Source organism: Leptopilina boulardi, unplaced genomic scaffold, assembly GCF_019393585.1.
Source record: "Leptopilina boulardi isolate dan_hultmark-lab unplaced genomic scaffold, ZJU_Lbou_2.1 LbouV2_266, whole genome shotgun sequence".
NCBI lineage: Eukaryota > Metazoa > Arthropoda > Insecta > Hymenoptera > Figitidae > Leptopilina > Leptopilina boulardi.
In genome coordinates this window covers 4,056,379-4,081,394 of record NW_026137825.1, presented here as the reverse complement: position 1 = coordinate 4,081,394, position 25,016 = coordinate 4,056,379, and the positions used below count along the sequence as shown (strand labels likewise).

General features: G+C 19.6%; 2 protein-coding genes across 2 annotated transcripts; both read left to right on the top strand.

Annotated features, from left to right (window-relative positions):
* The first annotated feature begins 109 nt into the window (after positions 1 to 109).
* On the top strand, positions 110 to 8,225 carry LOC127281263 (uncharacterized). The gene is made up of 6 exons (XM_051304884.1): positions 110 to 263; positions 2,622 to 3,286; positions 6,383 to 6,838; positions 7,174 to 7,437; positions 7,864 to 8,024; positions 8,057 to 8,225. Exons 2-5 carry the CDS (start codon positions 2,673 to 2,675, stop codon positions 8,018 to 8,020), a joined length of 1,491 nt encoding a protein of 496 aa, XP_051160841.1. The 5' UTR covers positions 110 to 263; positions 2,622 to 2,672; the 3' UTR covers positions 8,021 to 8,024; positions 8,057 to 8,225.
* A 765-nt stretch (positions 8,226 to 8,990) lies between these two features.
* LOC127281260 (probable ATP-dependent RNA helicase spindle-E) lies at positions 8,991 to 24,528 on the top strand. Its single transcript, XM_051304881.1, has 12 exons — positions 8,991 to 9,140; positions 9,855 to 10,067; positions 10,394 to 10,697; positions 12,759 to 13,216; positions 13,310 to 13,706; positions 13,975 to 14,141; positions 14,294 to 14,746; positions 16,822 to 17,369; positions 17,504 to 18,557; positions 22,345 to 22,704; positions 22,881 to 23,212; positions 24,382 to 24,528. The coding sequence occupies exons 2-12, from the start codon at positions 9,870 to 9,872 to the stop codon at positions 24,515 to 24,517; spliced, it is 4,407 nt and encodes a 1,468-aa protein (XP_051160838.1). The 5' UTR covers positions 8,991 to 9,140; positions 9,855 to 9,869; the 3' UTR covers positions 24,518 to 24,528.
* The last annotated feature ends 488 nt before the right edge of the window (positions 24,529 to 25,016 follow it).

Genomic DNA, 25,016 nt, shown 5'->3' with positions numbered 1-25,016 from the left:
TTTCACAAACAGTACAATATATTAACTCTAATTAATTTTTTCTCTTTTTTTTTTTTTTGCGAACAGTTTCAGCGCATGCTCATGCAGAAAATTGTGCGAATGCGTCGATCAATGCCAAAATGTATATATGAATAAGACATTCAAGAACAAGAAATATACTTTAGAAGTTAGTCATGTAATCGTATCTTGAGCTTTACGGAAGTTTGTTTTACAATTTTTTTCATTTCAATTGCAAAATTTTTTTGAAAAAAAAAAAAAAATTGGTAAGTTAATTTTTTGATTATAATCAAAATTTTATCAGAAAATTTTTTTTGTTTGAATAATGGTCGAATAGAAAATTTATCAATTGCTGATAAAGTAATTAAATTTAAACTGACAGTTCACAACAATGTCTCGCTCTATTTATTATCACTTATTCAGAAATTGATTTTCATTATTTCAAATTAAAAGTTTTTATTTTTATTTGTCATTGGTTTTTTGTTTTCAATTTTTTATTAACATTTTTTTTTTTAAATTTAATTTATTTAATATTTTGTTTCTATTCTAATATATAATTTATGAATAGAATAAAAAAATTTTTAATTTACAAATCGCAAACTAAATTTTTCTATTTTTTACGTTACTCTCTTATTTATAGTTTATTTATTTTGTATTTCGTTTCTATTTTTTATTTGCGTTTTTTTTTTTACTCTTTGCGTCACAGGAAAATTATTTTTATTATTATAAACTTTAAATTAAAAAGAAATGAAAATTATTTAATTTTTAAATAATCAAATTTTTTTTATTTTATTGTTTTATAATTTATTTATTTTCTATTTTGTTTTTATTTTTAATTTACATTTTTTTCAACTTTTCGGGTCACAAATGAAAAATTGTTTTTAATATTAAAAAACTAAATTTTTAAAAAATTACAATTTTTTAAAAAATCAAAAATTTTTTTATTCTCTTTTTTATAATTTATTCATTTTGTATTTCGTTTCTATTGTTTATTTGCGTTTTTTTTTTTTTACTTTTTGCGTCACAGAAAAATTATTTTTATTATCATAAAAAAACTTTAAATTAAAAAGAAATGAAAATTATATAATTTTAAAAAAATCAAATTTTCTTACTTCATTGTTTAATAATTTATTAATTTTCTATTTTGTTTTTATTTTTAATTTCCATTTCTTTTTTTTTTTAACTTTTCGTGTCAGACAAAAATTGTTTTTATTATTATAAATTTTAAATTAAAAAGAAATGAAAATTATTATTTAGTGAATCGTAAATTCTTAACTTTTTACACTTTTTTTTTTTCACCAAACACGTTCTTTAGCGGAAAATTTAGAATCTAAAATTCATTTTATGAAAGATACAAGTAATTTAAATTTTTAATTTTTGAATGAAAATCATTTATTGAATCAACTTTCTGTTATTGAGAAATATGCAACTGTCACGTTCAAGGCCATTAATTTCCTTCATTCTAACAAAAATATAAAAAAAAAAAAAAAATTATAGGATTCCTTGTCCATGACAAAGTAAATGTGAATTATGAATAACAAATGAGAAATTAACAATCTTTTACATTTTTTTATTAGAAAAAATTCATTTTTCTTTTCAAATATTGTTTCTAATATCATTAAATGAAAAATTTATTTTTTTTTTTATAAAATAAAACATAAATAAATTATTATAAAATATTCTTATATAGAAAAGGAGAAAAAGATTTAATTTCAATTTACATTGTAAATTACTATTACATTATAATTATACCTTTTTCTTCTTTTTCTTGTCGTAATCACAAAGACATATATTATTTAAAATTTAATTCTATCAAAATTACAATCTCTAGTTAATTTTCCCAGAGAAATTTTTTTTTTTTGCCTTTTAATTTAATATTTAAATTTCAATAATAAATAGTAAAATATGAAACACAATTATAAAAATTATTTGTCAATGTGTTAAATAAAAAATACATCATCAAAAATTTGTGATTGTAGATAAAATTTAATCGTTCATTCTTAAAGTCAACTTGATAAAAAATGTATTAATGTATTAAAAATGTATTATTTCTTATTAAGGATTAAAATTTATCATTGAATTACGAATTTTTATCATCGCAAATTATCAAAAAAAAAAAAAAAAAAAAAAAATGTATTTCAATATTTTTTCATGTTTATTTTTCAAAAAAAAAAAAAGAGATTATTTTTAAAAAATATTTTAATTATCCTATATTCTGTTTTAAAACTTTATGGTTTAAAAAAAAAAAAAAAAAAAAAAAATTCTGTAGCAACCTTTTGTTGCTTAACATGAATTGAAAATAATAGTAATCTTGTTTTGCTCATGGTTACGAGAGGACATTGTGACAATTTCTTTGCGGCAAATGTAATAATTCAGAGCTAAGCATAAAACAGACCATCCCATTATCAGTATAATAGTTAGCAAGGACTGAGTTCCAACTATACAGTGTTTCACTTCATTTCTCATTTTTCGTATGATAATTTTTCTTTATTTTTCTTATTTTTTTTAAATTCTATTTCTCTATTATTTTCTTTTTTCAAAATTTAATTCCTAATTTTATTCGATTCTCAATAATTTCTTTTTTTCTCAATGAATATAATTAATATAAATTTTTTTGCTTGCAGTTACAACAATTATTCAAAATTAATCAAATTTTGATTAATTTTTGAAAATAAATGAAGGAGGAAATTTGTTCCCAAATGGCAGAAATTCCAAATATTCTCTCATTCTCGGAAAGTACAAATTTTTATAAACAAGTGGATAAAGATAATTGTAATAAAAACAAAAGTGAAAACAATAATTTGTGCAATGAAATTAAAAAGCAAATGGAAACAAAAATATTCGAAAATAAGGAAAATTCAAGTGATAATAATAATAATAATAATTTAAGGAAAGAAGAAAAATATTTATTGAATATTCTAAAAAATTTAAATAATGAAAAATTCACAACTAATAATTTTAATAAAAAGGAAAAAATCGAATTTTTAACCAATCATATTAAAACAGAAGTGAATGATTGTAAAAATGGATTTCAAATTTTACCTGACGATATGATACATTTATTTGTTGCAACAAATTTTGAAGTTGATTATAATAGATCATCTGATATAAAACCAAATTGGCTTGATATGGAAAAATTTAAACGTGGTCAAAAATTTGCAATGGATTATTTTTTTGGTGTATCTTATGCACAATTATTGTCATTATTTATATTATTTGCCTTTGAAGATGGTGTTAAACCATTGATATTTACGGAAAAATCCAGTACTCCTTATACAGCATTTAAGAGGTAAGATTTTTATTTTTAATTCCCAATTGAAAAAAAAAAAAATTTTTTTTTTGTTTACACCCAAAATTTTCAATATTTTATTTTTAAAACATTTTATTATTCTTAAATTTTTATTAAGAAATTATTTCCAAAAATTCATCAAAATTAAAATTTTTCAACAATTAATAGAAAAAAAAAAAAATAAACAAATTTCTTCGATAAAAAATTTAATGATAATAATATTTTTTTTTTGAACATTTACAACATGAAAACAATTTCCAAAAAAAGAAAATGCTTTTTTCTGAATATAAAAATATATTTTCTAGAAAATTACGAATGGATTTGAAAATCTTTCAATTTTTATGAAAAATTAAAAATCAAAATATTTTAGATAAAATAAATTGAAAAATTAAAATAAATAAAATAAAATATTTGATTAATTATTTTTCAAATTTTTTTTTACAAATTAAATTTAATTATTAATTAATTGAATAACAGTTTTTAATAATTGAAATTTATTTTTATAATTTAATTAATTAGTATTTTTTTTTTTCTTTAAAAAAATGAAAAAATACACAGTTGGACTAATCTATTATCCGTTTCTTTGTCTGATTCTTCCTTAAAAATAATGTTGTTGAATTTAAAAATAAAATTTCTTAAGACAAAGAATCGTTAAAAAAAAGTTTGTTCAACTGTGTATTTTTGTATTTTAAAAGAGAAGATTATTTAAATCTTAAAAAAGCTTTGGCGAAATTTTAAAGAATTTAAAAAAATTTTAAAGAATTAGAAATTGTATTTAAAACAAATTTAAAAGATTTTTTTGATAGGAAACTATTTAGGTAAATTATTATCATTATTTTATTAATATTCTTATTAAATTCACTTTATTTTAAATTTCACGATAATAATAATAATAATAATAATAATAATAATAATAATAATAAAAATAATAAAAATAATAAAAACAATATTAGAATATTTATTATTTTAAACGATAAATTTATTGTATTATAAAAAAATTATATAATAATAAAATGCTTGATCTGTCCTTCTGTCCTAACTTGAAGTTGGCCTTTTCTGATTTCACGTGTTTTTTTGAATGTAGTAATCTTATGACGTGTCAAATTTTGACAATTCTTTTTCTCATTTTTGCCAAAGTTGTATAATTGTGTTTCCAAATTTCGGAATAAGTTTCTTTAAAATTCCAAATTCGAAAATTCGTTTACCAACGAAATTTTTTTTAAAGTTGTACATTGATTTAAAAATTGTATACAAATACAAAAAATTTATGATGAGAAAAAAGATGCGCCAGGAAATTTCGTACAAGATAGTAATTTGAAAAAAATTAATTTTTAAAAATTAATTTTTAAGGTACCAGGGGCCAACGAATACCTATTAAATATTAATTATAAAAAAAACAGGCATCGAATCAACTTAAAGACACAAAAAAGTCGTTTTAGTCGATTTATATTCCAAAAAAAAGTGGATTTGTTTTTTATTTTAACAAAAATATTTTACAGATTTTTAAATAAAAAATTTTTTTTTTAATAATAATACTTTTCGAAGGGTTAAAGTTGAAATTTTTAGAAATTATTAAATTTCAAAAGATATTGTTAATTTTCAAACAATTATTAAATTTTACAGAAATAAAAATAATTTATCAAAACAATTTTTGGAAAACATTTTTTAAATTTAATTGAATTTTCAAAGATTTAAAATTGAGATTTTTGAAATTAATTGAAACTTGTAAGTGATTTTTAATTAAAATTTTAGATGATTTCACTAAAAATTTATTAGAAAATGCGGACAAAATACAATAATTTGAAAATCATTTTTAATTGAAAAATGGTTTCAGATAGTTGAATTTTCAAAGAATATTATTAAAATAGTTAAAAAATAATTGAATTTCCTTAGAGTTATAATTGAAATTATTAAATTTCAAAAAAAAAAATTTTCGATGGAAAATTTTTAGAAATAATTAAATTTTAGATGCTTTTAAATTCAAATTATTGAAAATTCAATTAATTTTGAATTCAAATTTTTGAGAATAATGAAATTTTATTTGATTTTAAATTGAAAACTTGGTAAATAATTAAATTTTAAATTAAAAATTTGGGATAATTATTGAATTTTAATTAATTTTGAATTAAAATTTCGGGTAATAATTGAATTTTAGTTTATTTTGAATTGAAATTTTTAAAAAATAATTCAATTATAGATGCTTTTAAATTCAAATTATTGAAAATTCAATTAATTTTGAATTCAAATTTTTGAGAATAATGAAATTTAATTTTGATTTTAAATTTGGAAAATAATTGAATTTCAGTTCATTTTGAATTGAAAATTTTGTGAAATAATTGAATTTTAATTGAAAATTTGGATAATTAATTTTAAATAGTAATTTTAGAAAATAATTGAATTTTATTTCATTTTAAATTGAAAACTTGGTAAATAATTAAATTTTAAATTGAAAATTTTGGATAATTATTGGATTTTTAATTGATTTTGTATTAAAATTTTGGGTAATAATTGAATTTTAGTTTATTTTGAATTGAAATTTTTAAGAAATAAATCAATTTTATTGTGATATTTTTTTTTAAATTATAAACAATTGTTAAATTTCATAAAAATTTGAATTGAAAAATAATTTTAATATAATTAAATTTGTGATGTATTTCATTAAAATTATAAAAAATAATTAATTTAGTGAAGAATCATTTTAGTTCAAAATTTGTTAAATAATTGAATTGAAGAAGTTCTGAAGAAGATCTACATTTTATACTAAAAAAATGTATTTTATTTACATTTTGTTTCAAATGTAAAAAAAAACTGTCGCATTTTATTAAAATAAGTCGATAAAAGTCGTATTTTTGAAAAAAGTCGGAAAAAATCGTATAATTCGAGGCCTGTAAACATATAATTTTCATTATTATCATTTAATATGTAATAATATTCTAAAAAATTAAATTATTATTGATAATATTAATCTTTAATTTCTTTATAACAAACAATTAAATACTCAATTTGGCGCGCGTTTAATTTTGCTAGTTTTCGAATAAATAGAAATTATAATTAAAAAAAAAAAAAAAAAAAAAATGATATCTTTTTTTCATTCAGATATATTTCAACTGGACAGCGTGTTAGAAATTGGTATACAAAAGATCCATGGACAAAAAATACAGCAGCCTATAATGACATTCAAACAGTAAGAAAAATGCATTCAGCTGTTAGGCAAAAATTAAAAAATACTGATAATAAAATAATTGATGAAAAAACTAAAATAAAAAATCCCACATGTCCAACGAGAGATATTCTTGTTGAAGATTTTCAATCATCATGTCCTGCACCTAAATTAGGACAATGTCCATATTTACTTTACAATAATCCCGAACTCTATTCACTTAGACCAAAGGGATTAAATCAAGCCGATATGGTATCAACACAATTTGGTTTTATGGGATTAATTATTTTATATCCCAAATATTTTGGTATTTTTTATGCAACCGAGGATGATTTAGAGGCATTTTGTCATCTTTGGCGTGGTATTGGATATCTACTTGGAATAGATGATGAGTTGGTATTTTTTTGTTACTAAAAACAAAATTAATTTTTTTTTTTTTTTGCTAAATTAATTTTTTTTTTTTTTTGCTAAATTAATTTTTTTTTATAATTTATTATGATTTATAAATAACTTTTTTTTAAACGTATTTATTTGATTTTGTTTAAAATTCTTATTTATTAACAAAAATTGAATAAAATAAAAATTATTATTTTTAATAAATAATTAATAAAAATTATTATTTTTAATAAATAATTAATAAAAATTATTATTTTTAATAAATAATTAATAAAAATTATTATTTAAAAAAAAAATATTTAATAAAAATTATTATTTTTGTTTAAACTAGATTTAATTTTTGTCGTGGAACATTGAATGAAGTTAGAGAACGATGTAGAAATTTTTTGGAATATTGGGCAAAACCAAATTTTCGTGAATTGACACCTGAATGTGAACATATGATGAGATGCGTTGTTGAGGGTTTGAAATATTATGTACCCGGTAATTATTATGAAACTTGTGTTTTATATTTAGCAGAAATTTTAAATTTACACACGCCCAGATTGTATTCGTCGTTAACGTACAAAATTTGGATGAGACATCTTTTTTTGAAGTAAGTTAAAATGATTTTTTTTTTTTAAACAAATATTTTCTTTTTCTTTTTTTTTTCTTGAACGAATAATTTTTTTAAAACAAATATATTTTTTTTTTTTAAAACAATTTTATTCATTTATTTATTTAATTAATATACGGAAGTAAAAAGTAATGTCAAACAAATTTTTTGTTTTTTTAAATTGAAATATATTTTTTAATTAATAATTAAATTTTTGGATAAGTATAGAAGAAATTTTGCTATTTCAAAATTTATTGTAAATTTTTATTCTCCATTATTGTAAAATTATGAAAAATAAAATTGTTTTATCAGCAAAATTATTGAAATATAAAATAGAAAAAGTGAAGAAAAAAATTTTGATTAATTGTAAATTAAATTAAATTTATATGCTGTGTAAAATTTTACAATTTTCATTTTTTGTTCTAGATTTTTGTATCAATATGGATGTCAAGTGCCTGCAGTAGTAACGTCATTAAATGGAAAAATTAATATTGCATTGGATAATGCTTTAAATTATAGTGCAGAAAAACACGAAGAATTAAAAAAAAAATCTGAGGAATTGTTTAAAAAAAATATAGAATAACATAGTCTAGTCATCATTTTTTGCTTTGTTCATATCATTGCCAAAAATTATTTTTAATAACAGCATAATGTGGCAATAAAGAGAGGAAGCTTAAAAAAATAATAATTTTATAAATATATAATAATATATATTTGTAATATATATTTAGAAAAAAAAATAGTTAATATACTACTGCCTGTGATATTCACAAATTTATCAAATTTGTTTGCTAAACAAAGTTTTAATTTGAAATATAATTTTACAAATTTTTATTTAATTAAAATAAATAAAAATTTTAAATTAAATAATCAAATTCAAATTAAATCAAATAAATAAATAAATAATAATAATGTATAATATAATATTATTTGTTTTTTTTAAAACAAATATTTTGTTTTTATAATAATAATATAACAATTTTTTATAATTAAATAAATAATCTTTATATTACTCTGTACGAATGGGCTTTGCCCGTATATTTTCAATAAATAAATAAATAAATTTGTCATTTTGTTTTAAATCTCCAAATTTTCACAGTAATTAAATTATTTGTAATAATTAAATATTATCATAAGAAAAATGTTATTTGTTTACAAAAAGAATAAAGAGCTAGAAAAAATGTGATTCTTATTTTACGCAAATAATTTTCATTTTAAATAGATTCATTGATTTTGTTTTCATATTTTTAAATTTGGAATCTATTGAGTTTTGGCGGCAAATAACGTGTCACGTGACTTTTATAATTTACAAGTTTTCCAAAAATTGGACAAATTTCAATCATTTGAATATACAGTGCATTAAATTTACCAATTTAACAAATTTTTTTGGTAAATTAAGATGAAATTTAATGTAAATTTGAATTTTTTCCAAAAGAATTGGGAATTATTTCAATATTTATTGCATGAAATATCGAAATTCAAAGTTAGATCGAACAAATTTTTTATATCGCCAACTTCATGGTATACGCCATTTGCAATTGAATTTTCAATCTTCTTTTGTTTGGTGCATGGTGCCGGCAGAATAGAGTTTACAGTGGTTTTTGTTAAAGTTTAACAGTTGTTTTTAATGTGAATTAGTGTAAAAAAATGATCTGTAAGGAATAATTGTACTATAATCTCTTCGAAGACCAAAAAAAAAAAAAGTAAGTACTTCTTTTATTTCATTTTGTAAAATTGAATTTTTCATCTCATTTTTGTTGACCATGTGCTGACAAATTTTTCTAATTCAACCGATAGTAGTGTGTTATTGCTCGGGTATTGTTGTAATTTTCTATTCTTACAATATCAACAAAATGATCTGTTAAGAATAATTTATTTTTTAAGACTAAATCGCCTTTTTATTTCTTTGAAACTTTAGTATCATTTTCGCATTCGTATTTTACACTGTTTTTTTTTTAATTTTTGTCATTTAAAATATAAATTACTTTTTCCAATTAGTATTTGATTTTCAGAAAAAAAAAATTATAATTCTTTATTATTATAAACTATTTTCCAGTTTATTTGCTAGGATTTTATTCCGAACATAACCTAAAATTTCAATTTTGCAAATTTAAAGTTATCAATTTTTTTACATGTAAATTTTATTTTTTAATTTTTTTTTACAAATTAAATTGTGATAAAATATTCTATTCCTCGAAATTCGAGTGAAATTATTTATTTTTTTTTTTATTGAAAAACAAAATTTTTTGCGATAAAAAATATTTATTATTTTATTTGATCTTTTTTTTATTGTTATTATTATTATAGTTTAATATTTTGAAAATATATTACAAATATAATTTATACAAAAATGTTTGTTTAAAATTTCACTCAACTTTAAATTTATCAAAATTTTCTTTTTTCTCATATATCGAAAGATTAAAAAAAAAAAAATGGATCCCCTCGATCTGTTTAAACCAAATACGTCTTTTAAACGAGTTTACATGGAACCTCGAACAAGTCAAAAATATGTTCCAACAAATATGGATGCTATCGATCGAGAATTAGAAATAACAAATCCTCGTCAAATTCATGAAAGAAAAGAATATGCCGAAGAATATGTAAAAGCAGAAGAACGAAGAATGCTTGAGGTAATTTTATTTTTCTAATATTCAATACAATTTTTATACAAAAAAAAATTAAAAATTAATTAATTTAACTTCTATAATAAAGAATTTAATAACTTAATAAAAAAAAAATTTTAATCTAGTAATAAATATAATTTTTAATAAAAATTAATTTACAAAAAAAAAATGGTTAATTTCTAAATAATTTTACAGGTTTTTAAATTTTGAAATTTTTTTTGTATTTAAAGTACAATTTTCTTTTTTATTTTCGTTATAGTATTATTTATCTCTTTTAATGAATTTTTTTTCAAATTATGATTTCAATTTTTTAATTTAAATGAATTTTTCAGGAGGCAAGCTTTTTTGATAGTCAAGATAAAACGAAAAATTTTGATGAAGTTTCACGTGGTACATTGCCAGTAATGCAAGAAATTCAAAATGAAGAATTAACGAAAATTTATAAAACCTATAATTTTGCTTATCGTAAAAATGAAAGTCTCACAATATCGTCGATGCAGGATAAAATTATTTCAATGATTGAAACAAATGCCGTAGTGATAATACAAGGACCAACTGGATGTGGAAAAACAACACAAGTTCCACAATTTTTATTAGATAATAGTTTTCGAAAAAAAGTTCCATGCAATATAATTGGTGAGTTCTTTTTTTTTTTTTTTTTTTTTTTTTTATTTTTAATTTCAAAACATTGATCATACAATTCCTAATTTGTTATTTTTATACTAGAAATATGGAGAAATAGTTGAATTAGTGAAATTTTAATCTATATCTAAAAATTAATCAATTTTAGTTTCAAGTTATTTGAATTTTTAATTTTTCCAAAAAAAAAATATTTTATGTTATGAATTTCTAAAATTCTCCATTTTTTATTTTATTTTTCTTTCCTTCAACATTATAATTCCTTAATATTTTTATTTTCTATTTATTTTCTAAAATTGTAATGTTTTTTTATTAATCTTTTTTAATTTGTCCTTCACATTCTCCTAAATTTTATTTATTTATATGCATTATAGTTTTTTGGTTTTGTTAATAGTTTATTACAATTTTTTTTTTTTTTTGATAAATAATCAGGGTTGCCGCGAGTTAGGGAAAAAATCAATTATTTCTAAAATTCTTACAATTAGTTAAATTAATTATTTTTCAGTAACTTTAATCAAATTTTAGAAATTTAATTGAATTTTGAAGATTTCTTTTTTGATTAAAAATTATAAAATTCGTGGATAATTTTGAACAAATTAAATTTACGAAGATTTTCATTAAAAAAAAAAGAATCTTCAAAAATTCAATTATTTTAAATTCTCTATAATTTATTTATTTATTTAGATAGATAATTTAATTACTTTTTGAAAGATGTAAATAATTTTGAATACAAATTTACAAAAATTTAAATTTTAATCTCCTGAAATTCAATTATTTCTAAAATTCTTACAATTATTTTTCAGTAACTTTACTTTCTTTTTTGATTAAAAATTATGAAATTCGTGGATAATTTTGAACAAATTAAATTTACGAATATTTCATTTAAAAAATCTTCAAAAATTCAATTATTTAAAAAAAATTTAGAATTAGTTAAATTATTTTCAAAAATTTAATTATATTTAAAATATTTTTCAATTAAAACTTCTTTATAATAATAATAATAAATTTAATTAATTTCAAGGCTGTTAATCAATTTTTCAAAATTTCAATTATTTTAAACAATATTCAATTAAATTTTTTTCTAAATATTTACAAAAATTTCAGTAAAAAAAAAAATTCAATTTTCAATTATTTTTAAAAATCTTAACTGTAACTCTTCAAAAATTAAATAATTTCTAAAATTCTTACAATTAAATTAATTATTTTCATTAACTTTTATCAAGTTTTTTAAAAATTCATTTTTTTAAAACATTTTTCAATGAAAAATTCTTTATAATTTAATTACTTTTTGAAAGATGTAAATAATTTTCAATAGAAATTTACAAAAAAAAAAAATTTAATTTATAATCTACAGAAATTCAATTATTTCTAAAAAAAATTTCACTAAGTTATTTTTAGTCAATAACATTTTAATAAAATCGACTTTTTCGACTTTTCTTGTAATCCAAATTGATTAAAACAACTTTTTTTGTGGCTTAAAGTTGATCTGAGGCCTATAAAAATGTTACAAAAAATTTTAATTGAAATTTTTTCCTTCTAAAAATTAATTTATTAATTTCTTATAATTAAAAACTTCTTGAAATTTTTTCATCAAAGTCAGGCAAAACATTAAAATTTTAACTGAAAATCAGGAAAAAAACAAAATCAAATTTTTGTGGTAACCCTGATGATAATAATAATAATAATAATAATAATAATTAAACGAGAAATGAAAATTATAATTAAAATTAATAATTCTCGTTAATAAAAATGTTGTACATAAATTTAATTAAATGGAAATTCAGTGTAATGAAAATATTGTTAAGTTTAAATATTTCGATAAAAGAACAAATGTTTTAAATAAAAATTTCTTTTCTATAAATATTTTGCTAAATATAAATTCTGTTAAATAAAAATACAATGAACTAGAATATCTACTGTGTAATAAAAGTTCGACAATTTATCTTAAATTAGAATTTAAATTGTTCGATACGAATATATTCGATTCATTATAAAGTTTACTTTGTAAAATTCTAAATACAAATTTTTTTTTTAAAAATACCTTTTTCCAATTTTTAGTAACACAACCAAGAAGAATTGCAGCAATAAGTATTGCAAATCGAGTAAGCAAAGAAAGAGATTGGCCAATTGGTTCATTGGTTGGTTTTCAAGTTGGAATGTACGCAACAATATCACAAGATACAAGATTAACATATTGTACAACTGGTGTACTATTGCGTAAATTAATAAATTCAAAAACAATGCTCGACTATACACACGTTATTCTCGATGAGGTTCATGAACGTAGTCAAGAAATGGATTTTCTTTTACTTGTTGTTCGTAAATTATTGCGAACAAATTCACGTCAAGTAAAAGTTATTTTAATGTCAGCGACAATTGATGTTGATAAATTTGCATCATATTTTCAAAGTCCAGTTATGAATAAATTGGCCGATGCACCAATTGTCGATATTATAAAACGTAATCGTTATGATGTGAATATTTTCTATCTTTGTCAAATGGGATCAATTGCTCCAGTAAATAGATTTTTTTCTTTCTTTCTTTTCAAAATTTTTTTCTTTTAACTTATGTTAATTTATTGATTATAAATTTTTGGAAATTGATTTTAGTTACCTGAAGTATCAATGGATGAACCGCGAATAACAAAGGAAATGATGCAATTTTGTACGAAATTAATAATTGTCTTTGATACAATTGATAAGGATAGTCAGGAATATGTTTCTGGTGATGAGAAAGATGAGGAGGATGATGATGAGGATGATAATTCTTATAAGCGTCATGTTGTTCTTGTTTTTTTACCGGGTATTTATGAAATTGAAGAAATGCACGATATGTTAAAGGCGCCAAATCAACAAGAAATGAAATGGGATATTGTTGTTATGCATTCGTCAATAACAAGAGATGAACAGGAAAATATTTTTAAAAATCCACCAAAAGGATATCGACGTATTATACTCTCGACAAATATTTCCGAGAGTAGTATCACTGTACCTGATGTTAAATATGGTATGTAGTTTTTCTTTTTTAACAGAATTTCTGTTTCTATTTTTTACAAATGAAATCAAATATTTCCAATAATTACAATCTATTTAAAGATTAATTAATTTTTAAATTATAGGAATTTCAAATTGTCCTCGTAATTTCAAATTATCTGAATTTTAATTTATACAAATAATTTAATTCGAATCTATTTTTAAGAAAAAAGAATCCCTGACAAAAAAAAACTGAAAGTTGATGCTTTTTTAAATTAAATAATATTGTTCTTTTGGTACAGTAATTGACTTTTGTCTCACGAAACAACTCGTAATGAATTCAATAACAAATTTTCAATCACTGGAACTTGTTTGGGCAAGTAAAGCAAATTGTGATCAAAGAGCGGGACGAACTGGTCGAGTGATGGCCGGTCGTGTTTATCGATTAGTTCCAAAATTATTCTACGAGGTAATTCATTTAATTTCCTTAATTTACAAAAAAATCTCTTTATTTTCTTTCTTTTTAAATTATTTATTTATTAAAATGAATGTTTAAGAAAACTTTTTTGTGAAACAATGATTTAAAAAATTCGTAAAAATATATATATTTTTTTTTTTAAGGAATTTTCCAAAGACAGTGATCCAGAAATGTTGCGTGCACCACTCGAGACACTTGTTTTGAATGCAAAACTTTTAGATATGGGCGAACCAAAAGAATTATTGGCACTTTCAATGGATCCACCTGATTTATCAAATTTAAAACGTACAATAAAATTATTAAAAGAAGTTGGCGCTTTATATAATATTGATGAGAATTTTAGCGAAAGCGATGGTGAATTAACGGATCTTGGTAGAATAATGGCAAATTTACCAGTTGATATTAGAATATCAAAATTAATTGCACTTGGTCATGTTTTTAGTATTTTACATGATGCAATTATTATGGGCGCAACAATGGCAACTAAAAATTTATTCAGTAATCCATTTCAAAAAAAACTCGAGGCATATAATACAAAAATTGATTGGGCCGATACTTCATGTAGCGATTGTATTGCATCACTTAACGCTTACAAGGTAAAATTTTTTTTTTCTTGTTTTTTTTGTTTACTATTTTTGTTAGATTTTTTTAAAGTTTTTTTTTTCATTTTATTTTATTTATTATATAATACATTATATATTATCAGGATTGACATTTGTTAGGGGAAATTAGGAAAAATTTATGGAATTTTATTAAAAAATTATCTAAAATTTATTTAAAATTTCTAAAATTGTTTTCTAAAATTCTTAGCTAAATTAATTATTTTTTAATAATTTCTTTTTTTCAAAAATTTAATTACTTAAAAATTTTTCAATTAAAAATTTTCTATTTAAATTATAATCTTTAGAAATTCAATTATTTTTAAAATTGTTTTTTTAAAATTCTTATCTAAATGAATTTTTTTTTAATGATGTTAATCAAGATTTTCCAAAAATTCTATTATTTTAAACAATATTCTATTAATAAGTTTTCTAATAATCAATTTAACAAAAATTCCAATCAAAAAAAAAAAATATTCAAAATTCAATTATTTCTAAAATTCTTACAATTATTTTTCATGTAACTTTAATCAAATTTTACAAATATAATTGAATTTTGAAGATTTCTTTTTTGATTAAAAATTATGAAATTTGTGGATAATTTTGAACTAAATTTACGAACATTTTCATTAAAAAAAAAAAAATCTTCAAAAATTCAATTATTTAAAATATTTTTCAATTTTAAATTCTCTATAATTTATTTATTTATTTAGATACATAATTTAATTACTTTTTGAAAGATGTAAATAATTTTGAATACAAATTTACAAAAATTTAAATTTTAATCTCCTGAAATTCAATTATTTCTAGAATTGTTTTTTAAAATTCTTGTCTTAATTAATTATTTTTAATAATTTCTTTTTTCAAAAATGTAATTACTTAAACATTTTTTAATTAAAAATTTTCTATAATTTAAATTATAATCTTCAGAAATTCAATTATTTTTAAAATTGTTTTTTAAAATTCTCATCTAAATTAATTATTTTTTATGATGTTAATCAAGATTTTTCAAAAATTTTATTATTTTAAACAATATTCAATTAATAAGTTTTCTTATAATCAATTTAACAAAAAATCCAATCAAAAAAAAAATATTCAAAATTCAATTATTTCTAAAATTCTTACAATTATTTTTCAGTAACTTTAATTTCTTTTTTGATTAAAAATTATGAAATTTGTGGATAATTTTGAACTAAATTTACGAACATTTTCATTAAAAAAAAAAAAATCTTCAAAAATTCAATTACTTAAAATATTTTTCAATTTTAAATTCTCTATAATTTATTTATTTATTTAGATACATAATTTAATTACTTTTTGAAAGATGTAAATAATTTTGAATACAAATTTACAAAAATTTAAATTTTAATCTCCTGAAATTCAATTATTTCTAAAATTGTTTTTTTAAAATTTTTATCTAAATTAATTATTTTTAATGATGTTAATGGAATTTTTTAAAAATTTAATTATTTTAAACAAAATTCAATTAAAAATTTTCTAAAATTCAAATTACGTTTTCAAATTCATTGATAATTTTTGAACAAAATAAATTTAGAAAAATTTCAATAAAAGAAAAATCTTCAAATTCAATTGTTTTCAAAAATTATTACTTGTTCTAAAATTCAATTATTTCTAAGAATTTTACAATTAGTTAAATTATTTTCAAAAATTTAATTATATTTAAAATATTTTTCAATTAAAACTTCTTTATAATAATAATAATAAATTTAATTAATTTTAAAGTTGTTAATCAATTTTTTAAAATTTCAATTATTTTAAACAATATTCAATTAAATTTTTTTCTAAATATTTACAAAAATTTCAGTAAAAAAAAATCTTCAATTTTCAATTATTTTAAAAAATTCTTTAACTACTTTTCCAAATTTCAATTATTTCTAAAATTCTAACAATTTGTTAAATTAATTATTTTCATTAACTTTTATCAAGTTTTTTTTTTTTTTTTTAAACGAATTTTAGGAAATTTTTTTTGGATTAAAATTTGAAAAAGAAATTTAATTTATTGAAAGTTATTTTATTAAAATTTTTTTTTTTTTTCTATTTTTTGACGACAGCTTTGGCAATCGGAAAAAGTAAATAATCGTTTATCAAATAAGGCAATGGAAAAAAAATGGGCACAACGTCATTTCATACAAGTGCGTGTATTATATGAAATTAATCATTTTACAAAGGAATTATCATCACGTTTAAAGAATATGGGAATTGTTGAGAGCGTTGGTGAGAAACGTGTTTTTTGGGATGACAATGAACGTGCATTGGTACAAAAAATAATAATTGCCGGTGCATTTTATCCAAATTATTTTGTCAAAAATGTAAAATCATTAGAGGAAAGTGGAAAAAATTCATTAAAATTAGTATCGGGTTTAGATCCATCGAAAACAGTGTTTCTTCAAGGTTGGCCAGTTAATCAACCCGGTCAACTTTATGCAAAACGAATTCAAGATTTATTCAACGATTGTGCACCATTGTCGGTTGAAAAAATTTTTGTCACATTCGATAATTCAAGTCGTATTTATATTCATTTTTGGAATAGAGAGAGACGATTTACTAGTGATGAAAAAGTACCTGATGTCACGGGAAGAATCTCACCTGCTGTGTATCGGTAATTATATATTTATTTATTTACATTGAAAGAAAAATTCCATGTTCTAATTTTGTAAATTTCAACATTGAATTTTTTATTTTCAAATTTTAATTTCTCTAATTTTGGTAATTTTCAAAAAAAAACTTTTCCAGTGCCGTCAAATTACGTAAAATAAATACAACAATGATGGTAAGAGTTCTCGATGAACAGTCATCAATAACATTGGCAAGAAAAATGAAATTAATAAACGATCGTGGTTTAACGTTTCTCGATGAAAAACCCTCGTCATTGTTGCGTGTAAAAAAAAATTTTGGCATTCGGCCAGTATTACCTGGATTGGATATTACAATGATACCATTGAAAATAACAGAAATTTTAAATCCCGGTCATTTTTGGGCACAAATGATTGACGATGATTCACAACGTAAACTTGATCGTATTTTAAGAATGATAAATAATGATGAGAAAAATTTTCTTCTTCCAATTAAAACACCACCACGTCTAGAGACACTTGTATTTGCGCCATTTTCAAATGAAGACAAATGCTTTCATCGTGCATTAATACAAAGTTATAAAAATATAAATACCGCTAATGTTTTATATGTTGATTGTGGTAAAATGGGTTCGGTACAAGTTAAAGATTTACGTTTATTGCGTGCATTTAATGAAAATGAAGAGCAATTAATAAAGGAATTTGATTTACCAGCATTGGCATTTGAATGTGTACTTGCAAATATTCGTCCGACATTTATGTCAAATAAAACTGGACAATGGTCACCGAATGCGCGACATGATTTTGAAAAATTATTACGTCACGATCAAAAGAGGCCAACATTTTTATTTGGTGAAATTTATTCAGTTATTAATAGCGTTGTTTCATTGACGTTACATTGTAAAAAATCATTGGACAATAATGTTAAACCAATAATTGTTAATCAATATTTAATTGAAAATAATTATGCTGAAACATGTGAGGAGGATTATTTATCGCGTTTAAATCATGAATTGCGTGTGAATTATGATAATTTAGAAATGTCACAACGTAATGTTTATGAGGAACAACAGTACGATCAATGTAATATAATGGAAAATTATCCTGAGCCACCAAATGAAAAAGATTGCTCGAGAAGTATTTTATTGCGCGGTCCATTTTCACCGTTGGAAATTGAATTGATGAGTTTAACAAAAGCTGGAGCTTCAAAAAAGGTACATTTTTTTAATTATTATTATTATATATTAATAAAATGCTTGGTCTGTCGTTCTGTCCTAACTTGAAATTGGCCTTTTCTGATTTCACGTGTTTTTTTGAATAGTAATCTTATGACGTGTCAAATTTTGAAAATTCTTTTTCTCATTTTTGCCAAAGTTGTATAATTGTGTTTCCAAATTTCGGAATAAGTTTCTTTAAAATTCCAAATTCGAAAATTCAATTCACGAAGCTGAAGTACACAACGTTTACCAACGAAATTTTTCTTAAAGTTGTATATTGATTCAAAAATTGTATAGAAATATAAAAAATTTATGATGAGAAAAAAGATGCGCTAGGAAATTTCGTACAAGATAGTAATTTGAAAAAAATTTATTTTTAAAAATTAATTTTCAAGGTACCAGGGGCCAACGAATACCTATTAAATATTAATTATAAAAACACAGGCCTCGAATCAACTTAAAGACACAAAAAGTCGTTTTAGTCGATTTATATTCCAAAAAAAAGTGGATTTGTTTTTTATTTTAATAAAAATATTTTATAGATTTTTAAATAAGAAATTTTTTTTTTAATAATAATCCTTTTCGAAGGGTTAAAGTTGAAATTTTTAGAAATAATTAAATTTCAAAAGATATTGTTAATTTTCAAACAATTATTAAATTTTACAGAAATAAAAATAATTTATCAAAACAATTTTTGGAAAACATTTTTTAAATTTAATTGAATTTTCAAAGATTTAAAATTGAGATTTTTGAAATTAATTGAAACTTGTAAGTGATTTTTAATTAAAATTTTAGATGATTTCACTAAAAATTTATTAGAAAATGCGGACAAAATACTTACAATAATTTGAAAATCATTTTTAATTGAAAAATGGTTTCAGATATTTGAATTTTCAAAGAATATTATTAAAATAGTTAAAAAATAATTGAATTTCCTTAGAGTTATAATTGAAATTATTAAATTTCAAAAAAAAAAATTTTCGATGGAAAATTTTAGAAATAATTAAATTTTAGATGCTTTTAAATTCAAATTATTGAAAATTCAATTAATTTTGAATTGAAATTTTTGAGAATAATGAAATTTTGTTTGATTTTAAATTTGGAAAATAATTGAATTTCAGTTCATTTTGAATTAAAAATTTTGGGAAATAATTGAATTTTAATTGAAATTTTGGATAATAATAATTTAATTTAAGTTCATTTTTGATTGAAAATTTGGATAATTAATTTTGAATAGAATAAACAAAATAAAATAAAAACAAAATAATCGACTTTTATTTCATTTTAAATTGAAAACTTGGTAAATAAAAATTAAATTTTAAATTGAAAATTTTTGATAATTATTGAATTTTAATTGATTTTGAATTAAAATTTTAGATGATTTCACTAAAAATTTATTAAAATATGCGGACAAAATACTTACAATAATTTGAAAATCATTTTTAATTGAAAAATGGTTTCAGATATTTGAATTTTCAAAGAATATTATTAAAATAGTTAAAAATAATTAAATTTCCTTAGAGTTATAATTGAAATTATTAAATTTCAAAAAAAAAAATTTTCGATGGAAAATTTTAGAAATAATTAAATTTTAGATGCTTTTAAATTCAAATTATTGAAAATTCAATTAATTTTGAATTCAAATTTTTGAGAATAATGAAATTCTATTTGATTTTAAATTTGGAAAATAATTGAATTTCAGTTCATTTTGAATTGAAAATTTTGGGTAATAATTGAATTTTAAAAGATTTAAAATTTTAAATTTTGAAAATAACTGAATTTTAAAAGATTTTGAATTGAAATTTTGGAAAATAATTGAAGAATTTATCAGTAATTACAAAAATTGAACTTAAAAATCTTTTTAATTGCAAAATGATTTTAGATAATTGAATTTTCTTAGAATATTATAAAAATAGTTAAAAATATCTGAATTTCAGGAGGATTTTAGAAATAATTAAATTTTAGAAGCTTTTAAATTCAAATTATTGAAAATTAAATTAATTTTAAATTCAAATTTTTGAGAATAATGAAATTTTGTTTGATTTTAAATTTGGAAAATAATTGAATTTCAGTTCATTTTGAATTGAAAATTTTGGGAAATAATTGAATTTTAATTGAAATTTTGGATAATATTTAAATTCATTTTTGATTGAAAATTTGGATAATTAATTTTGAATAGAAATTTGAGAAAATAATTGAATTTTATTTCATTTTAAATTGAAAACTTGGTAAATAATTAAATTTTAAATTGAAAATTTTTTATAATTATTGGATTTTTAATTCATTTTGTATTAAAATTTTCGAAAATTATTGAATTATAGTAGATTTTGAATTAAAAATTTTCGAAAATTATTGAATTGAAAATTTGGAAAATAATTGAATTTTAGTTGATTTTGAATTGAAAATTTGGAAAACAATTGAATTTCAGTTTAAATTTTGGAAAATACTTGTAAGTACTTTAGTTGAATTTTAGTTGATTTTGAATTGAAATTTTCGAAAATTATTGAATTATAGTAGATTTTGAATTAAAAATTTTCGAAAATTATTGAATTGAAAATTTCGAAAATAATTGAATTTTAGTTGATTTTGAATTGAAATTTTCGAAAATTTTTGAATTATAGTAGATTTTGAATTAAAAATTTTCGAAAATTATTGAATTGAAAATTTGGAAAATAATTGAATTTTAGTTGATTTTGAATTGAAAATTTTGAAAATAATTGAATTTCAATTTAAATTTTAAAAAACGATTGAATTTTTATTGATTTTAAATTAAAAATTTTTTAAAATAATTTAATTTCAGTTTAAATTTTAAAAAACAATTGAATTTTTTATTGATTTTAAATTAAAATTTTTAAAAATAATTGAATTTCAGTTCATTTTGAATTGAAAATTTTGGGAAATAATTGAATTTTAATTGAAATTTTGGATAATAATTTAATTTAAGTTCATTTTTGATTGAAAATTTGGATAATTAATTTTGAATAGAAATTTGAGAAAATAATTGAATTTTATTTCATTTTAAATTGAAAATTTTGGATAATTATTGGATTTTTAATTGATTTTGAATTAAAATTTGGGGTAATAATTGAATTTTAGTTTATTTTGAATTGAAATTTTTAAAAAAATAATTCAATTTTATTGTGATTTTTTTTTAAATTATAAATAATTGTTAAATTTCATAAAAATTTTAATTGAAAAATAATTTTAATATAATTGAATTTGTGATGTATTTCATTAAAATTATTAAAAATAATTAATTTAGTGGAGAATCATTTTAGTTCAAAATTTGTTAAATAATTGAATTGAAGAAGATCTGAAGAAGATCTACATTTTATACTAAAAAAATGTATTTTATTTACATTTTTTTTCAAATGTAAAAAAAAAATGTCGCATTTTATTAAAATAAGTCGATAAAAGTCGTATTTTTGAAAAAAAAGTCGGAAAAAGTCGTATAATCCGAGGCCTGTAAACATATAATTTTCATTATTATCATTTAATATGTAATAATATTCTAATAAATTAAATTATTATTGATAATATTAATCTTTAATTTCTTTATAACAAACAATTAAATACTCAATTTGGCGCGCGTTTAATTTTGCTAGTTAAATAATATTTTTCAAGATTGTCACAAATCAGGGAAATGTGAGGGAATTTAAAAAAAAATTTATAATGAAAATTTTGTGGCGATTCAGTTCTTTTTTTTTCTATTAAAAGAATACTGTTTTTAATAATAGATATTATTATTCTAGAAAATGATTATTATTTTCTCGTTTCTATATAGATAAATATTGAACATAGTTCGGTAAATTCTGTACTATTGGATACGGCACCAAATGATCCTCATGATCGACTTTTGGTTGCCGCTTTTGTTGGCGAAAGTCCTTCGGGAAGAAATTTAAATTTACGTGATACAACATTAATGCCAAATATTCCTGGTTTATCGTCAATTTTACCAATACTATTTTGTCCACGAATGGAATTAAGACGTTCAACAAGTAAAGGTTCTTATGTTGGTGCATTGTGTGGATTAGGAATATATCCAAGAAATGATGAAGCTCATGAACCGGCAATTTCTTTATTTCCAGAGCACGATATGGAAATTAAATTTGACGTTGAAATAACTAACGATGATTTACTTGATGTAAGTTTCAAAGAAATTTGTAAATTTTTTTTTAAATAGTAAAATTTTGAAATTATTAAATATAAAATAGTTTGTATAAATTTTAGTATTTAATAATTTTGAAATTTTTGATTTATTAATTGTTTTTTTTTTTTTTTTTTTTTGATTTGTTAATTAAAAATTGTTTATTTTGACAGATAAATAAATTACGACATTGGATGAATTTATGTTTGAATATTGATGGAGATCGAAATGAACATATGTCTGAGACAATTAATTGTCAGGTACATGTGAAAAATTATCTATTCGATTTAATGGATAGAAAAAGAAGATCTCAAACACCAGAAGAGGTGTTTCGTTTTAATAAATGGAAACTTTATGACGATTCAGATTTTCTACAACCGGGAAAACAAATTCTTTTCAATAAAACTGTTTATCCTTTACATTATGCTCTTGAGCTTATTGAAGAAGATGAAGAAACAAAAAAATTGCGCCTCAATCAACAGGAATTAATTGAGCTCGCCAGAACGTAAGTTAATTTGAAATTTAATTAATATTTTCGTCTTTTAATCGAATTTTTATTTATTTAACAAGGTTGGTTTAAAAAAATTCAAAATACTAGAATTATTAAGAAATATATATTTTTTCTTAGTTCAATTAAAATTGTAATCGATTAGAAATTTGAATTTAATTTAAATTTAAATTTCAACTGATTACAATTTTCAATAAATTCTCATTTTTTATTGATCAAAACAAAATTTTGTTAATTTAAATTTTAAACAAATGGAAAATTCGATGAATCGAAACTTAAAATTAATGAAATTACAATCTATGTAAAGATTAATTAATTTATAATTTTTAAATAATGGGGAATTTCAAATTGTTCACATTATAATTGATTTATTTTAAATTATACGAATTTCAACTTTTTCAAATTTTAATTGTTGTCTGTGTTTCAAATTATCTGATTTTCAAATTGGTTGAAATTTTAATTCTCAAATTATCCGTATTTTAATATATTCAAATTTTGATTTAATTCACCTTTTCATCTATTTTCAAGATGAAATTTTACTGTTGTCGCGGACAATTTAACGAAAAAAACAAAATTGAAAATTGATTAATTTTCAAATTAATTAATATTGTTTTTTTACAGTAATAATTTCTCAAATTTACCGTTTTTATGATTCAATTAATTTGCAAATGTGAGATTTCAAAAATAATATTCAATTTACAATTAAAAAATATTGTTTTCAGCTTAGGAAATTAATTTAGATACGAAATTATTTTTATCTTTTCTATTTAAATAATTCCATTGACCCAAGTTTTAATTTATTAAAAAAAATTTGTCAGCGATTTAAAAATTATTTCTGCTATATTTCAATATTATTTAAATTCTAAATTAGTTTAAAATATTTATTAATTAAAATTGTAATCGATCTAAAGAATTCATTCTAATTTCTATTAATCATCAATCTTAATTTAAAATTCAATTTATCCAAATGTAAATCTATTTAAATTCACCTGAAATTTTTAATTTTATTCGATTAAAATTTCTTTTTAAAACTTTGAAAAAATTGTTAAAAAAAAGCTTTCGAATTTTATTTTAAAAAAATTTTAGTGGCCTCTCTGTATAATTTTAAATTTGATTTTATTGTGATTAAATGAAAATTTAATAAAAATTTTCATTCTTTTTTACAGTGATATGAGAAATCAACGAACAGTTGACACAAAATGTCTACTTTGTTTAGAGCAAATATTTGGTATAATGGAATTGCGAACTCATTTATTTTCACAAAAACATCACAATGCGTTAAAAAAGATGGGAATTGAGTAAAAAAAATTCTATTTTTGTTTTTACTAGAATTTTCCAAAAAAAAAAGTATTATTTACAAAGTTAAAAATGAATCATTCTATTTTTTTTACAATTTACAGTAAAGAAAAAAAAATTTGAGTATTTCAGTAAAAATTGAAATATGTTAAAAATTACTTATTTTCTATATAAAAATATTATATTATAATATTAGTTATTAGTTTATTGACAAGGGATATGAAAAAGTATATTTTTTGTAATCGACCATGTTTTTTTTTTTTTTTGAAAAAATGTTATTGAAGTTGTATTGATTTTATTTTTGACTATGTGAAAGAAAGAAATTCAAGAATTACTTTGAATTGTTTTATGTTTAGTTTATAGAAAAAAAAATATGTTATTGCAATTTACGAGGAGAAATTGTGATTAAAATTTATTACTTTTGTAAATTTATTACTTTTTTAATTTCCTTATCTTTTTTTCATGATGTATAAATTTTTAATTTAATTGTTCTTTTAAAATTGAA